Source organism: Myotis yumanensis, unplaced genomic scaffold, assembly GCF_028538775.1.
Source record: "Myotis yumanensis isolate MYYU_CA2020_CCGP unplaced genomic scaffold, mMyoYum1.0.hap1 SCAF_17, whole genome shotgun sequence".
NCBI classification, from domain to species: Eukaryota; Metazoa; Chordata; class Mammalia; order Chiroptera; family Vespertilionidae; genus Myotis; species Myotis yumanensis.
In genome coordinates, this window is record NW_027223768.1 from 17,585,030 (window position 1) to 17,603,544 (window position 18,515).

The following is an 18,515-nucleotide window of genomic DNA, read 5'->3' on the forward strand; positions in this document are numbered from 1 at the left end:
GTATTAGGCCATTTCTGCTTCCTCTTAACTCTGCTTCCTGGACCTCCTTCCATGTTTGTGAAAACTCACCTTGCTTTTCATTACTCTGTCATGCTTGGTTCCCAGTATTGTTACTTTAAAAAAATGTTTTTATTGATTTTAGAGAGGAAGGGAGAGAAAGAGAGAGGGCTCATGTATCCCCTGAAGCACAGCAGAGAGCATCTCCTGTGGTTCTTAGCTGTGTGGCATTGACCAAGTCGCCTTATCTTTGATTTCTATCTGTTTTCTTTTTTTTTTAAAATATATTTTATGGATTTTTTTTTACAGAGAGGAAGGGAGAGGGATAGAGAGCTAGAAACATCCATGTGAGAGAGAAACATTAATTGGCTGCCTCCTGCACGCCCCCTCCTGGGGATTGAGCCCGCAACCCAGGCGTGTGCCCTGACTGGGAATCTAACCTTTTGATGATGGGATGCCAAACCGAGCCACACCAACCGGGGTGTGAATTGTTACTTTCAAGTATGCTTTCTGTATAGTTATTTCTGGGCTCTTCCTAAGAGTGCTCTTCCACAATTCTAACTTAGCAGATGAAGGAATCCTACATCTGATGAGGAACATGAATGGTAAGATACCTGAAGATATTTTTATCACATAGATTTCTGTCACCTAAACCAGTTAAAAATTACAGTTAATCAAGAAAAGAACCTTTTGCTAATTAATAAAATATATTTACAATTCCTGAATAGGTTTGGATAATTATAAGTAAAACATCTAGTAATTATTTGGTACTGTGCAGTTTATAGACTATTTCAGTGTTCGTTATTTATTTGCTTTCACAGTAGTTCTATAAATTAAGAAGAACAGACATTAATATACCTCTTTTGCAGATGAAATTACGGGCAAGGAGGGTGAGTCATACAGCCAGTAGGAACCAATTCCCATCTGCTAACTCTAGGTCGTGGCAATGGAAACCATTGACGCAAAGATAAAACCTGCTCTTGTTCACAAGCAACAGCTTACCATGCATTTTCAACCTCAGTATGAGGTTGATCAATGTAGGGACTACTATAGTATTACCAGGTTCAAGGTTCTCACCTGAGGATGACCCAAGTATCCCCTGAAGCACGGCAGAGAGCATCTCCTGTGGTTCTTAGCTATGTGGCATTGACCAAGTCGCCTTATCTTTGATTTCTATCTGTTTTCTTTTTTTAAAAATATAAGGGAGAGGGATAGAGAGCTAGAAACATCGATGAGAGAGAAACATCGATCAGCTGCCTCCTGCACACTCCCCACTGGGGATGTGCCCACAACCAAGGTACATGCCCTTGACCGGAATCGAACCTGGGACCCTTGAGTCTGCAGGCCGACGCTCCATCCACTGAACCAAACCGGTTAGGGCCTCTCTGTTTTCTTAACGGTGAAACAGGATTGCTGTTGCTCTCTGACTGTTCGGTATTGCCTCAAAGGCAGCTGTGTATATCTAATGAAAGAACAGACAGAGAATGGTTTGCGGATATAGAGTGTTCAAAAGTAGTGTACTCCGTCACCGCCGTCCTTGGCAAAGGTCCAGGGGGGAGGCAGCAGGGCTTCAGTTGGGCCTCACATGTCTACTCAGAGATGAGCTTTGCTGAGCTTGACATTTCTCCCTTTCAGTGAAAGAGGAGACCATGTGAAATAGTCAGGTTGTCTGAGGACAGTCACTCTGGTGGGTTTATGAGGCCCTCTCTACTCTTGTCCCCTTGCCCCACACCCAGACCACTTCCCTGAGCTGGCACCGATGAAATGTCATCTTTCCTAAGAGATAATTGATAATGGCTTAAGGTATTTCTTTCCCTTCTCCCAAGGGATATTTTTCCATCAATATAGTACTGAAAAAAATCCCATAAGAATGTCTCTATAGTGATAGAATTTTGGAGTCATTGCAAATTTCTTGGGGGTTAGGTGTATTTTTATTTTGAACTGTCAAAACACAGCATGATTATGGCTGCCTAGTACTAAGGTTGTTCCAAGGCTCAGACTATCACATTATTATAATATTACCATTGTATTATGATAATACCTGTATTACCATTACACCATATAGAAGTATATCATAGTGCGGGTTCGATCCTGGGTCAGGGTACATACAAGAATCAACCAATGAATGCATAAATAAGCAGAACAACAAATTGATCTCTCTCTCTCTCTTTCCTCCTCCCTCCCCTTCTTTTTCTCTCTCTCCCCTTCCTCTCTCTCTCAAAAATCAATTAAAAAACAGAAATGTGTCATAAATACCATAGGTTATTTTTATTATTGTATAATTTACATGAAACAAAATGCACCATTTTAAGTGTATAGTTCAATGAGTTTTGACACACATACAACCATGTAAACCACCACTACCGTTCAGTTATAGTTTCCACATGTCCCCTTGCAGTCAGTCCCCTGTCCCCACCCTCTGCCCCAGACTGCTTTCTGTTGTCATAGACTAGCTCTGTTTTTTCTAGGATGTCATATAAATGTGCTCATGCAAGATGTAACCTTTTATGTCGGCTTATTGATCACATAGATTATAGTGTATGCTTGAAGCAAACAAAGTTCAGCTCATTTAACTACTTTCCTGCAGTTTTTCCAGGGATGTCTTCACTTCTCCAAAACTTTCTACAGTTTGGTGTACTGAATGAACTCTTGGCTAATGACAGTTCGTGTCACCATCATGGCCAGGGCTTGTGACATTTCTGCTCTTTGAGTCAGAAAGAAATGTTTCTCATTTTAAAATCTTAGTTTTATTTGGTCAGTTATCAGCTGCCAATGAGTGGCAAAGGCTTGCAGATAGGGGAGATTGTGGACTCTCCTGTTTCTATTTACAAAGTTATTTTAACCTTACATTATGCAACATCTTTGCTGTTGATAAGCTGGTGTGTATGTAAACTGACTAGAGGCCTGATGCACGAAATTTGTGCAAGGGTAGGCCTTCCTTCCCCCGGATGCTGGCTTCCCTCTGGCATCCGGGACCCGGGCTTCCCTTGCAGAGGGAGGCCCCGCCCACCCTCTGCAGCCCCCTGGTTGGTGGCCTGGGCCTCCCTCTGCGGGGTAATCATGGGGCCATGGCTGGGCCTCTGACCAATTGCATTGCACCCGCCTTGGCTAGTCTGACACCAGTGGGTGTCATAGCATGGTCCTGGATGGTCGTCCAGATTGTCATCCGGATGGTTGTTCCGCTGTTTGGCTGTTTGGTTGATTTGCATATTACGCTTTTATTATATAGGATTATGGTTCAATCAAGTGGCATTTATTCAACTCTTCAAACTGTAAAAGTGAAGCATGCTCATCATAGAAAGTTTGAGAAACGAAAGGAAAAGGACAGTAATTTTTTCCCCATACTTTCTTGTAGGGAATAATATTAAATTTTGGGGCACATTTCTTTCCATTTTTTTTCCTAGACATGGTCTTTTATGTAGATATGGTAATACTTTATATAAAATTTTTTACCCTGCTTTTAAAATTTAATATTTTATTCATAGCATTTCTCTATGTAATTGAAAAATCTTCATGAACATAATTTTAATGATAATTTATAGCTTACCTATAATATGTCATTATTCATTATAATTATATGTATATATAGAGAGACTAATAATTCAATAAATGAGAATTAAAAAGCACTGGGGGACCTTCCTTTTAAAAGGAATCCCGCTCTATTTTAGTATATATAGTTTATACTTACAGCAGAGCCCAGCTATACCTACTCCATAGATGGAAACACAAGCTGGCTGCCACATCAGACTTAAGTGAGGTAGAGAGTTCTTCCTAACCCTTCTCTCTTCACAAGGTAAACTTGCCCATTGGCGTTTCCTGCTCTGCCTGTGTGTGGCTTTAGCTATGCTTCCATGAGACTACTGGTGAGTTCCCATCTGTCGGAGCTCAAAGTGACAGAAGTGATAGAGGTAGGAGACTGGAGTGTTCTTCCTGAGTTATTTTGCTTCCTGATGACAGCTGATGAAAAACATGGGCAATAAAACTGGGAGTCTTTGCTTTCTCATCATCCCTTAGGGCTTAGGCTAAAGGAGAGAGGACCCTGAGAGATGTGTCAACTACAGTGGCTACAGGGCTGAGTGTCTGTGTGTTTGTATGATGCCAACTGGGTTTAATGGAACTCAAAAGATGCCTGAGGACAAGCTGATTTGTAGTAAGATCTAAAACCCATCCATGAGATAAATACCTGGAAAAAGAACTGAAGGACCTGAATAGGTCCTAACCTGTACACAAAATAGTAAATATTTTTACCCAGTGATTCTGGCCCTGGAGGACATGACCAATGTTTAATGTTTCTGTTCAGTTCTGCCTCATAAATATTGATCAGCACTGATCTAGGCTCTGTGTGAAGGGTACAAAATGTGATTCCGCAGTAATGTGACTGATTTTTAAAAACATGAATTCTTGAGTTCATATAGTCAATCATGTGCTCTTCTTGGAAAGGTTAAATATTTTTCCAGGGATATCTTTACTTCTCCAAAACTTTCTGACTCCTCTCTTTAGAGTTTGCCTTCACCTGTAGCATATTTTAAAAATATATGTATATAATATGAATATATATGTGTGTGTATATATAATATATAGTATAGATTTACATTTTATTTATTTTATTTTATTTTTAATCCTCACCCGAGGATATTTTTCCATTGATTTTTAGAGAGAGTGGAAGAGAGAGGGAAAGACAGAGAGAAATATCAATGTGAGAGAACACATCGATTGGTTGCCTCCTGCACGTGCCCCTGCATGTGCCCCAACCTGAGCTTGGGCCAGGGAGGAGCCTGCAACCCAGGTAGGAGCCCTTGAGTGGAATGGAACCCGGGACCCTTCAGTCTGAAGGCCAACATTCTATCCACTAAGCCAAACCAGCAAGGGCTAGGTTTACTTTTTATAATTAGCAAGAAGTTATTTGACTAAGTCCTATGAATGAGGTAGGGGTTCGACATGAATACTATTCTGTTAATCTAAAATGATGTCTGACTGTGGAATACTGACTTTCCATTTCAGTGCAAGAGTTCCACTGACATTGTGTGAAATGCAGTATTATTGCAATAAATCAGTCACTTCTCAAAATGACCTTGAAGGAAAATACTCATTTAGATATAAGAGCTTTGATATGTTTATAAAAAGTTCTAACTTCTTAGATAGAGAGCCATGCCTGAAAAAGGCTGTTAAACTTTAGGATATTTCTTCCTGGCTAGGAAGGTGATGTGGAAAAAATGTGATAGAGAGCAGGAGAAGAGATAGATAGATAGGTAGGTAGGTAGATAGATAGATAGAGATAGTGCTCTGGTGTCTGCTCTCATAGGGACACTAATCCTATTGGATTAGGGCTCCACCCTTATGACCCCATTTAACCTTAATTATTTCTTTACTCCAGCTATAGCCACACTGAGGGTTAGGACTTCAACATATGAAGTTTGAGGAGACAGTTCAGTCCATAGCATCCTTGGCACTACATTGTGTTGTAATAATTTGTTTCCATCTGTCTCCAGTGGACTGTGGTCTTCTTAAGTGCTAATCACTGTGCTGGGCATTGAGAATCACACAGATTGATCTTGTCTCCAAGGAGCTTGTCATTAGTTCTGTCACTTTTGGAGACTTTAGGGGAGAATCTGTTGCTTTGCCTTTTCCAATTTCTAGTGGCTGCTTGCATTCCTTGGCTTGTGACCTCCATTTCTCCATCTTCAAAGCCAGCAAGTTGTACCATGTGACCACTCTTCTTTAGTCACATCTCCCTCTGGCATGACTGGGAAAGGCAGAAAGCATGAGATATGGCAAGGCCCATGAATGAAATCTTGACAATTATGGATGTTTGAAAAGAGGAAAGAGGACTTTTCTAAGGAGACTAAGAAAAACATGTCCATTTATCTTTGTGTCTCCATCATCAGACACAGGACCCAAAGGCAAGTCTTCTCGATTTGCTTAATTTAACTGAATGGGTGCAGAGTACATGGTAATGGTTATTGATGGACCCTATAGAAGGGGATAGATTGGGAGGAGAAATGGTGTGAGGAGTAGCCAAGGACGGCATGAGCTTGATAGATTGGAGAGGGAGAGAGGTGAGGGGTAAGCACTACAGACTCCAGTTCAGCTTGGGTGGGCGGGGCGGATGGAGTCATGAAAGTTGAATAATTAGGTGGAGTCAGACAACGCAGGGCCTGAAATGGACGTCAGATAGGAGGATTTAGATTCCAACAGGCCACCCCCCCGGGAAGATTCGGGTTGTGGAGCAGAGCGTGAGGACATGAGACATCCTTTGGGGAACTGTCCTCTGGAGGTGGGGCACTGATGACTGCTGGTGGTGGTGGTGGTGACAGTACCGAGTTGTTAGCGGTGGCAGAGCTTTCCCCTGGACTTCGGCTGTGTAGGAGCTGAGAGGGAGCAGTGTCGCCGTCTGCTGCTGATTGGGTGCTGACCCAGGGCAGTAACTCCGCTGCTGAACCTCGGCGGCAGCGGAAGGCGGAGGTGGAGGCGGAGGCATCTGGCCGCAGCTGGGAGGCAGTGGTGCGCGGGGTCTGGGAACCCTGGGGCGGGGCCGCCACCGGGCGGGGCGGTCTGGGAGCCAGGCCACGCCCCCGCCCCCCGCCCGGCTGCGCAGGCGCGCTGCGGGCTGTTAGCTGTCAGGAGCCCAGCAGCGGGCCAGCGGGCAGGGCGGCGGGATCCGACGTGGGCGCTGGACCCGGCTCACTGAACCCGGGTGACTGAACCCCGCGCGGCCCGGCTCCCGGCCAGGAAGCCGAGACCAGCAGAGACCCACGGGCGGGAGGTGGCGGCGGCGCAGGCAGGATGGGGAACCGGGAGATGGAGGAGCTGATCCCGCTGGTGAACCGTCTGCAGGACGCCTTCTCGGCGCTGGGGCAGAGCTGCCTGCTGGAGCTGCCGCAGATTGCCGTGGTGGGCGGCCAGAGCGCCGGCAAGAGCTCGGTGCTGGAGAACTTCGTGGGCAGGTGAGTGCAGGGTGCAGAGGTGGCTACCTGCTCTGGCCCTTGGAGCCTGAGGGGGTGCGGCTGCGGCGGAGTGGAGGGGGACAGTGGTGCCGGGGCACGGGCGGGGTCGTCCGGCTGCGGTGGGGCCCCCCGCCCCCCACGCCTGGTGGCCCTCCTGTCTGCCTTTCATCCTGCGATACAAAGCCATTTCCTCCGCGTCCTCCGCCTGGGGCGGGGGGGGGGGGGGGGGGCGCGCTCCGCCCCAGGATGGACTTCCCCCGGCAGCGCACGCCAGCCCTGGGCAGCTAGTCCCCTGCCCCTGGTTCCCGGCTCCACATCTCCTCCTTTCCCACCAGCCTCCTGGAGGGGCTCGCAGGGCTGTGGGGTTCATCCCCCCGCTCCCCGCCTCCGCGTGGAGATGCCCCGCCACCCGCCCTGCTTCTCTGCTTCTCTCAGCTGTGTCTACTGTTCGAGACAGTCGTCGCCTGCCCCTGGCAGGGGAGGCGGGGTGCGAGGAGAAAGACCTCGTTTGTTGTGGTGCAGCTTCATCCAGCGACACTTCCCCACCATTCTCCTCCCAGGGAGTCAAGAATAAAAGGTGGTGTGTTCGCCTGAGCACCTAATTCACAGCTCCAGGCCTATGCCAGAGAAACCGAGGCGCAGACTTTGAGCCCGGGGGTGGGGGGAGGGACGCGGGGCACGGGGGACGGGGGGACCGTGGACCTGGGTTGTCCAGGTGCCTTGTCATTCCTGCATCATCTCGGAACGGACCAGCATCTTTCTCGCCCTCTCTCTGTGCCCCCTCCCCCAGCATCACTTCCCTTCCCTAAGCTGAGATTTGGGCCTGCGAATCTTCAAGATAACAGGCTGCATCTCAATTATAGCGAGGAGTTTTTTTTTCGTGACTCTTCATACAGAAAAAGCTAAGGGATTTATTTTGAATTGGGAATCAGCATTTCTTCCACCGAGCAATTCAGGCTGGATTAGGTTACTTTAAGGGGCCTTGCCTGAGGAGTGCAGACATTTGCTAAGAAAAGCCCATTTCAAAAGCATAATGAAAGCTGAAATCTGTTTCCAGGTGGAAACAGCCGAGAGAGTGGGCCGGAGGGGGGAGTTTCCAGAAATTGTACTTTACTCTTTTGATTTGTCAGGTTAGTGATTTGGGATTCAGAACTGTCCTGTTCCTGTTCCTTTTTGTTGTTGTGAGTGTTTGGTGATGTGTAAGATTTAGATATTCCCACACCTCCTTTGGGAATATCAGTATCCATAACGTGCATTTTCTATTCTCTCAGATGAGGCTCTATCAGATGGTACTTTGTTTTGCACCTTCCTCACCCAAACTAGAAAGCCAAGAAGCCTAATAAAAAACTAAAATTGCCAACAATTGGCTGGTATTTTTTAATAAGTCACTTAATCACTTTGTCTTGGTTTCATCATTTATTTTGAATGATGGTAAAGCATTTTGCCTACGTCATCATAGTCAGGACAAAGTGTTGGAGGAATATGTATTTCACACATACATGTAACAGTCACATACTTAAGGGTCTTTACTTTCTTTGATTTATTGCTAATGAAATTCACTAAATAGAAAGTGGTACCCTTAGGGAAAGTGAGGTTTGATGACAATGTATTTTGGGGTTTACATACTCCAGAGCATTTGACATGATGTCTTAATAGTAATTGAACTACTTTTGGTTTTTAGACAGACACTTAAAGGTTAAAATTGTAAGTAATCCAAATGCAGTCACCATATTTTTATGCATCTTTCATACATTTACTTGGATGAGCCACAATTATAACTAAACAATACATTGTCTGTGGCAAGAACTTTTAAATCTAATGTCCATTTTATGCACATATTCATTCTATTCTTTAGATTTTCAAATTCTAACACACTTCTTAATGCTGTAATAAAATTGTACAGATTTCCCCTCACTAGCTATATTCTTTTGAAATGAGAATTTTTAAAAAGAGATATGGAAGAATAAAATATTTTAGTTTGAACACTTTCATGATAGAATGAAAATAGGGACATTATAAATATTATATAAATCAGAGCATTTATTGGAATACATTAGTAATTTCTTATACTTTAAAAGTTTTACCAGTAATTAATTAGTTAGAATGTCAAATAAAAGAAAAGGATGGACATAGAGGGAAAAGCTCATTTAATACATATAAAAGGGTTTATTATCTGTAGAGATGATACCTGCCTAGCAGAGCCTATATAATAGGAGAACATTTAATTAAAAAGGTCATTTGGTTTTAGTAAAGGTTTCAGTCATTGAATTATTGAGGAATCTAATTTCTAATTATAAACCAACTTTAGGGGAAAAGGAGTTCTCTCTTTTAAGAAATTCATCATAGGCAGAAAAAACGATTTGTATTCTACTATAACCTTTTATCTTTTTATTATCCAGAAATTATGCACTAAAGATAAGGTCCTTTCCTTTGAGGATGGAACTTTTCTCTCTCACGTGTTTTTTTAAGACTGACCTCTGTGCAGTTTTCATTTTAAGACTGACTATGTGCAGCTATTGAATGTAGTCATAAAACAAGGGGCCATTGTTTGTGTAAATCAATAGTGTTTGTACATCGTTTATGCTTTTCAGATAATGAAGCATTTTCTCCTCAGTATTTGACAATCCATGCTTAGTGGACTAATCCTATCTTCTCCTCTCAGATTGTTTGTTTATGTTGATCTTTTTTGACACCATTGAATGAATTTGGATGTGACTGTGTTTACTTCATTTAACGGTAGCTGTAAAATTTAATTTTTGGGTGACAAGTTTGAGATTGTCATGACTAAAATGAGGCATGAATGAACTACTTGTTTGTGATTTTTCTTGCTGAAGTGATGCATTTACATATTAATGTGATATAGTGTGAGTAACCAGATTGTTCTTTTGGTTGTTCAGATAAGATATATGCTGGCAGTGAGAGGCAGCTTATGAACAGGGGTTGAGACTCGATCTGAATATGGATGGGGGTTCACTTACTGGCTTGAGCTCTGCCCATTGGTCTGGTTTGTGTATAGAAGAACTGAATTTATTCAACTATCTTTACATCCAATTTTTTCTTTTTACAGCACAGTGAGATGATGATGATGATGGTTGACATTTATTGTTTGCTATGTAAGCATCTTGTGCTAGTCTAGGTGTTTTTACAAGGATAATCTTATTTCATCCTCATAAAACCCCAACGAGGAAGGTACTCTTATGAGTCCCATTTTACAGAAGAGGAAATTGGGATTTAGAGGATTTGAGTAACTTGGTAAAGGCTAATTTAACATAAAAACAATGGTGCTAGGATTCAACCTGAGGTGTCTGGAATCCGTACATATTTTCTGAAATCTGGGTGCCACCTTGCCCCGCCACATTGAGACTCTCCAATGCCTCTGATAAATGCTTTTAACTTATTTTTGATCACACTTAAAGGCACCACCTAAATAAATAAGAAGCTGCTACATTAATACTTTTATTTATATTTATTTATGTATGTCTACCGTGACTCATTTCACAGAGGATTGGAAGCAATGTTCGTTAAAGGTGAAAGCAATGTTCGTTAAAACATATATTTCTTTACTATATTAGACATCTTTGAAGGGAGCTCTAGAACGTAATTGGGTTGTTTATTTAACTGTGTGTTTAGAGTACATATAACTTGTTTATAGAGATGTTAAGTGAAAACTGTACTAGGTGCTAATGTGCAAATGTTTTTTAATGATATACTTGTTAGAACATTATTTCTTCAATGCTAATTATCTAGACAGAGGAGTCTACATTATTTTACTTCAGCCTGACTGGTAAATAGACTTTCAATTTCGCACAAAAAGAATAGGTTTTGTGATTACTAGGGGCCAAATAAAAGATTTTTAAAAATTACTAGTTGCGGGGAGTTCATTTCAATGTGGAAATGTCAAATAATGTATATTTATTTAATTGTGAGGTTTCTAAAGATGGATTTGTTGATTATCAAATTAAGTTGTTTTGTGGGAGAACTTTAAAAGTGAACCATTTGATGCTGTTGTTGAATGGACATGACCAGATAGTTTTTTAAAAATCCAAATGTCAGTTATATAACTTATATAGAGACTAATCTATTCTTAAATCCTTTGATTTCAAGAGAGTATTTAAAAATTGAAGAGATGAGAGCTCTCTAATTGCAAACAAGATTAGGTACGCAGCATTGATATCAGTAAAACTTCTTAATTCAGAAATAGGTTTGTATTGAGGGAAAAGATTTTTTAAAATATCAAACCATTTGAATCAGTGAATATTTCTCAACAAATGGCTTCGAAGTATTAAAGTTATTAGATAAATGGGTGCTATCAATTAAAATGTGATAATTGTTGAAAATCATACTTCATGGTTCCCAAGAGTCTATTTAAATAAAGTATCAGAAATATGAACTTTAAAATCCAACAATAAATTTCTAAAGCCTGAAATTACGAAGATATTTTTGTTGAATTAACATCACATAATGTACTTCTAGGCATCACAAATTTATAGTTGGATTTAATTACCACAATCAACTTAATTTTTAAAATTAATATCCAAGAAGCAATACAATTAGATGAACTGCCCTGGATAGGATATCTCTGTTTTAGAATTTACTTATGATAAACAGATATTAAAAAAAAAGACTTGATTAACTTCTTTAAGAATGAAGTTGGGCAGGCAGTCATTCAGAACTCTGGAGGAATGGAAACCTAATAGTTAGCTATGCTGAAGGTAGGCTATTGGGTTCTCCACCAATGGAACACACATTTAATATATTAGGTTTTTTTTGTAGGTAGTACCTTTTGCTAGGGTTAACAAGTGGAGTTAAATTATGATGGTTTACTTATTATTATGTTTTATTTAATTTTAAGAGAGGACTACAAACAAGTAAAAGAAATAGATGATTTTTTCCCTCTCACCAGAGCCAAGTCAAGAGAGCTCCAAGTTAGTGTACCGTATAGAATGCCTAGCTCTAAGTCTGCTTTGCAATTTCTCACACTCTCAGCATTAATTTGAACATAAATCGAATGCATTATGTTATACTAAACACATTTCTATAAAGTGTAAGGAAGAAGTGAGTCAGTATTTGGACACCATTGGATGAATTTAGACGTGAATGTGTTTACTTCACTTACTGGGTGGCAGGCATAGACACTGTTCCACACTTTCCATGCCTTCCTTACCTTACCTGTTTTCACATACCTGTCACTAGGGCAGGAAACTTCTGGTTGGAGAGACAAGTAATTTGGGAAGGATCATGGCTAGTAAATGGACAAGCTGGGGATTTAGCCTTGGACATGACTCCTATTGGTACTGTTGAGAAACAATGGAAGGAAAGTAAATGACCATACATTTATTGAGTTCTAAGTATACTGGATAAGAATATAGGCCCTGGCTGGGTAGCTCAGTTGGTTACAGTGTTGTCCTGATACACCAAGGTTGCGGGTTTGATCCCTAATCAGGGCACATACAAGAAGCAAACAACGGATGCATAAATAAGCGGAACAACAAATTAATGTTGTTCTCTCTCTCCCTCTCTCTCCCAATGTGAGAGTATTTAAAAATTCAAGAGATAAGAGTTCTCTAAGTGCACATGAGATTACACACAGACAAACATACACACACACACACACACACACACACAAGGAAATAAACTAATAAACTGACAGCCTAAGGTATAAGACCGCAATTGTCAAATGAGTTCATAAAATGAAGCCAGTTGAGTATAATGCAAACTAGTTGGGACAAAATAATTTAAACTCTGTCATATTATTTTTACAGAAAAAGAAAACCGGAAAAATTACAGTTCGGAAACGGAATTGGGATATGAGTGGAAAGTAGACAATATAGGAGTTTCCAATGTCGTTTGGCAGCCAGTATCATTCTAGCTCAAGGCTGCATGTACTGAAGTATCAATGTCAAAGCAGGGAGGTGGTGATCTGTGTCTCAGTGTCTGACTTGACAACAAGGCATTGAATTTAGACTGTCGCTTTATCACAAAGAGATACTGTGTGTTGGAGAGGACCCAGGAGAAGAGGAGCAGGAAAGAAAAGAGGTTGGAGAGATTAAAACTATAACTAGATGTAGTAGAGGCTAATTAAGAGTGAGATCCATCGGACCAACTGCTCTGTAAGGACCTCAAGGCATTAATAAGTGAGAGTAATGAAATTCTACTTTCTTTTTATTTATTTATTTATTTATTTATTTATTTTTTAAAATATTTTATTGATTTCTCACAGAGAGGAAGGGAGAGGGACAGAGAGTCAGAAACATCGATGAGAGAGAAACATCGATCAGCTGCCTCCTGCACATCCCCCACTGGAGACGTGTCCGCAACCCAGGTACATGCCCTTGACCGGAGTCGAACCTGGGACCCTTCAGTCCGCAGGCCGACGCTCCATCCACTGAGCCAAACCGGCCCTGGCTCTACTTTCTTTTTAAAGAATAAGGCATTTAGCCCTAGCTAGTTTGGCTCAGTGGCTAGAGCGTAAGCCTTCGGACTGAATGGTTCCGGGTTCAATTCTGGTCAAGGGCACGTACCTCGGTTGCAGACTCCTCTCCCGGCCCTGGTCAGGTGCTTGCAGGAGACAACCAATCAATGTGTTTCTCTTACACTGATATTTCTCTCTGGCTTTCCTTCTCTCTTCCACTCTCTCTAAAAATCAATGGAAAAATATCCTTGGGAGAAGATTAAAAAAAAAAAAGAATAAGGCATTTATTTAAAGTAGTGTAGTAACTGAAGACAAAATGCCAGGGAAAATGTTCAAAAGTCAAATCTGAGATGGAATGTGTTGTTTAGAAAGAGGGAAAGGTAAAGGCGGAGGATTGACCTTAAATGATTTGCAATTCTTGAGTGAATCATGATTCCAACAAATTAGAGGGTTTATTAATACCACGTTGGTGATTTATTTTATTTTATTGTTGTTGCAGGTAGCTTAGCTTTTCTTTTATCAGTAGTAAGGACTGGCATTTCACTAGGTTCTGTAAGACGCATTCTTCTGGCATAATTTTTGCTAACTTCCTGGAGCTACATTAGGATACAGAGAACCAAGAGATTTGCCCAAGGTCAAGAACAGAATCAGGAACTGAGTTTGGAACTTGGTGTTCAGAACTGGGAGCCCTGGGTCAGTTCATCTTCTCCTCTTCATCCTCTTATTGTTTTAAGGTGCCTCCCTCTCACCCTCAACTTGACCTCCTCCTTTTCCCCATTCACTTCCATGGGACCAACCTTTCCTCCCCTTGATAATCCCCCTCTATTACTTTTCTGGATAGCAGACCAGCAGTGACATTTTATTTTTTCTCCATGTGCCATAGTGGAAGGAGACAGGGAGCAGGGTTTTTCTCAGGCTTAGACCAGTTCATTAGGATGAGATAATATACTCTAGAGTAAATTGTGACTTTCAGGGAACAGATGGCCCCAGGAAAAGATTAAATGAAAGAGTGGATGTTAATATCTTCCTACCAAGTGGGCATCTCTAGAAAAATGTGCATGGGATGGTAACTGATAGGCCTTGCTTAAATCAAGGAAAGTTTCTGAAAAGTTGTATAGAAATAAATTATATAAATGGAAATGTTATTATTTAAAGAAATGGGTGAACTTTTGGTAAAATATATATTTGGGTAGCAAATTTTTACCCTTCAGTTTGCCTGTTTCATATTTTTACTTTTTTGTGCTTGTATTATCAGAGTAAGGCCCATCAATGTAGAAATTTTATTTATTTATTTAAAAATTTATTTTTATTTTTATTGATTTCAGAGAGGAAGGGAGAGGGAGAGAGAGAGATAGAAACATCAATGATTAGAATCATTGATTGGCTGCCTCCTGCACGCCCCCTACTGGGATTGAGCCCGCATCCCACGCATGTGCCCTTGACCAGAATCGAACCCGGGACCCTTCAGTCCACAGGCTGATGCTCTCTCTATCCACTGAGCCAAACCAGCTAGGGCTAGAAATTTTAACAATTAAGCCCTGGCTGGTATACTCAGTGGTTAGTGCACCAGCCTTCATACCAAAAGGTCTCTTGTTCGATTCCTGATCAAGGGCACATACCTGGGTAACAAGTTCAATCCCCAAACCTGGTCAGGGCGTGTATGGGAGGCAGCCAACCTGTGAGTCTTTCACATTGATGTTTCTCTCTCTCTCATTCCCCCTCTCTCCCTCTCTCCCTCCCTCCCTCCTTTCCTTCCTCCTTTCCTCGCGCTTTTCCATTTTCTCCAAAAATCAATGGGAAAAATCCTTGGGTGAGGGTTAACCAAAAATAATATTTTTAAATAATTAATTTCAACAAGCATTATATTGTGTTCAATCCTTAATGTAAAAAAACTGATAACAAAGGTAAGCCTAGTTATTGAGGCAAAGGATGATATATTTAATTCATGAATTATATGGATGATATAGGATTGCTTTTGATCTTGTTTTTCCCTAACATTTGCTGCTGAAAGTACTGGATTTTTAGTTTACAGTGGGTGCCTCAGTGCTCCCTTGTGACAGTGTCTCATTTTCATTTCCCATTACTTCAAGGTCATGATATACCGTGAATAACACATACATACTTTTAGGAGTGGGTAGGGATTCTGAAGGGCTTCATTGTCTATCATTTAAGTAACTTGGAATTGAAAAGACTAATCCATTTATATAAGTACTTGATGGGTGACTAATCTTACTTAAGATATTTGTTTTATTAGATTCTGAAAAGGCCAATATTTGAAAAGGAGTCATCATACCCTGGTGTTAGAATGCAGGCTTTGCTGACTAGCGTTTCAGGCCCATCTCAACTCTTGCTGGTAGCAAGGCTCCTCAGCGAGGCACTGAATTTCACTGGAACTTAATTTTCTCATCTGCAGTATGGAGATAATAATAGAGACCTAGTTTTTTATGTGCCTGTGAGTTCTCAGTAAAATGATGGAAAGCATATGGTCCATAATATACATTCAATAATTGATGGCTGCAATATTGTGATTTTTAAGAAACATATATTTGGTCTCCATCCCAGGTTCCGGTTCACAGCTCCTCAAACCCTTGGACTTTCCTTAGTGTTGATAGCATAAAGGTGTCTTTTGTTATATTAAGGAGGTGAGTTTTGGATGTCCCTGGGTCTACTAAGGATGGGCCTGGATCACCAGAGTAACTAACCATGTGATTAGAGGGATGGAGCTTTCAGGCCCCTCCCCTCACCCCCTCTGTCTTGGGGGAGGGGAAAGGGGCTGAGATCGATCCCAATTATCAAAGGCCAGTGATTTAATCAATAATGCCTCACAAGGAAGCTTCCTTAAAAGCCCAAAAGTACAGAACTCCGAGAGCTAGTGAACTTGGAGATATGGGGACAGTGACGCACCTGAAGAGGGCATGGAAGCTCCGTGTCCCTTCCCCAAACCTTGCCTTGCGCATCCCTTCCATCTGGCTGTTTCTGAGTTATCTCTTTTAGGATAAACCTGAAACCTAGTAAGTCCAATAATTCTCTGAATTCTGTGAACCACAACAAATTAGTGGGATACAAGGAGGGGGTCATTGGAACCTTCAATCTATAGCCTGTCGTTCAGGTGCACTGGTAACAACCTGGGTTTGGGAATGGAATCTGAAATGTGTGTGTGTCTGGGGGGCAGTCTTGTGGGATTGAGCCCTTAACCTGTGGAATCTCATACGAACCCCAGGTAGCATCAGAACTGAGTTGAATTGTAGGACACCCGGTGGGTATCCGAGAATCCTCGGATGTTTGAGGAACCCCTTCCAACACACAAGTTGGAGATTGTGTCTAGAACCTTATAGGTGCCTTTAGGAGTACAGAGAGTTTTAGACAATCAAGAGAAAAGAGCACATCCCTCTATAGAGAGGGAAGAATTCCTGAAGGAGGTAGGATTTGAAATGAACTTTCAAGAATAAGAATTCGATACTTTGAGACAGGGCCAGAGGCACAGTGGTCACAGATGGCAGCCTTCTCTGACCCCTGATGACTTAGGGTTGATTCCACACTGTTTGGCACTGCAGAATTTCTGACTGATTTAAATTCGTTTTGGGCCCGTGAGGCAGACTGCAAATTCTTTATTGGTGTTCCCCACAGTCTCTTGCACAATCCTGTTTTAGGTATTTAATTGTTATTGAGTTTTTACTAATTAAATTGTTGACTTGACTTAGGATGGGTTTGTAATGGAAGTGAAGATCCTCGCTTTTAGTAAGAGATTTATTTTTCAAACTTCTGAGATAAAATGTATCTGTGTTTGGTAAACTAATGCTCTTAGCCCATGTGCCTTCATTTTTTTAAACATATTTTATTGATTTTTTTACAGAGAGGAAGGGAGAGGGATAGAGAGTTAGAAACATCGATGAGAGAGAAACATTGATGAGTTGCCTCCTGCACACCCAGTACTGGGGATGTGCCCGCAACCAAGGTACATGCCCTTGACTGGAATCGAACCTGGGACCCTTCAGTCTGCAGGCCGATGCTCTATCCACTGAGCCAAACTGGTTAGGGCGTGCCTTCATTTTTGAGCTATTCCTCCAAAGCAAATATGTGGATATTTATGTAAGATCTCCCTGAGGAACTTGTCAAAATAAGGGTTCCTGGGCTCTGCTTATGGAGACCGACTCAGTGGCCCTGGAGATTAGCCATAGTTTTTCAAAAGCTCCCCTGGTGCTTCTGATAAGTAGCCAGATTTGGGAACTGCCAATCACCACTTCCACAATTCCTGTTATTTCTGCAGCTGTGGAAACGTTTTCCTTCCTCACCAACACACTGAAGCCACCCTCGCCAAGGTCACCGATGATCTCCGAACAGCTTAGTTTACTTCCTAAGTATATCTGAAATTGATCATTCGTGCTGAATTCCTGTGACCACCGAGTGAGTTCAAGCTGTCATCATTCATCTTCTGGACTATAGCTATAGGCTTAATGTTTTCCCCATCTGTAACCCTCACAGTATGATTGATATGGAATTAAAAAGATGTCACTCTCTCGGTGAAAACTTTTCCTGATGCCAACAGCATAGAATCTAACCTTCTTGGCGTGGCAGAAAGGCCCTGTGTGGCCTAGCCTTCTTAGCTTATCTGTTATTCTCTTATTCAACTGTGCTTTATACCCTGAACACATTCACCACACTCTTTTATGTCTCTTTGCCTTTTCACGTAGATCCCTTTATAGGAATAATATTATGATCCTTCACCAGGTTAATTCCTATCATCTTTAAGTCAGGTCTCTTCGCCTCCTGCAAGCCTCAGCTACCTTCCACTCTCTCACCTTTCCTAGGTTCCTGTTCCTTTTCTGGGCACTCATAACTCTGAGCAGTTCTTGAATAGTATACTTACTGCAGTGTATGAAATTATCAACTTCTACCATTAAATTGTGAGCTTCTTGAGGGCAGAGTCTGTTTGTTTATTTTCACTCATAGCCCCTAGGACCTCCTGAATAAATCGCGAATGAATGACTCAACAATTATATTGGCGAGGTTTCAGCGTTTGTCATACCTGGTTTATCCGCAGCATATGATGCTGTTTATTGGACACTCAGTGTGTGCAAGACACTGTTTTGAGCAGCAAAAGGACGTTAATAAGTGAGCAGGCACACTCCCTGTCAGCGTGGAGCTTGCAGTCCAGTGAAAAG

General features: G+C 41.7%; 1 protein-coding gene across 7 annotated transcripts in view; it reads left to right on the forward strand.

Annotated features, from left to right (window-relative positions):
• Positions 1-6,623: 6,623 nt before the first annotated feature.
• The window catches only part of DNM3 (dynamin 3), a 379,551-nt gene continuing 367,659 nt past the window's right edge, over positions 6,624-18,515 (forward strand). For all 7 annotated transcript variants that reach the window (XM_070395789.1, XM_070395787.1, XM_070395791.1 and 4 more), the window contains exon 1: positions 6,624-6,941. In XM_070395789.1, coding sequence (XP_070251890.1) covers positions 6,781-6,941 — 161 coding nt within the window. In that variant the 5' untranslated portion in view covers positions 6,624-6,780. The remainder of the gene's footprint in view (positions 6,942-18,515) is intronic.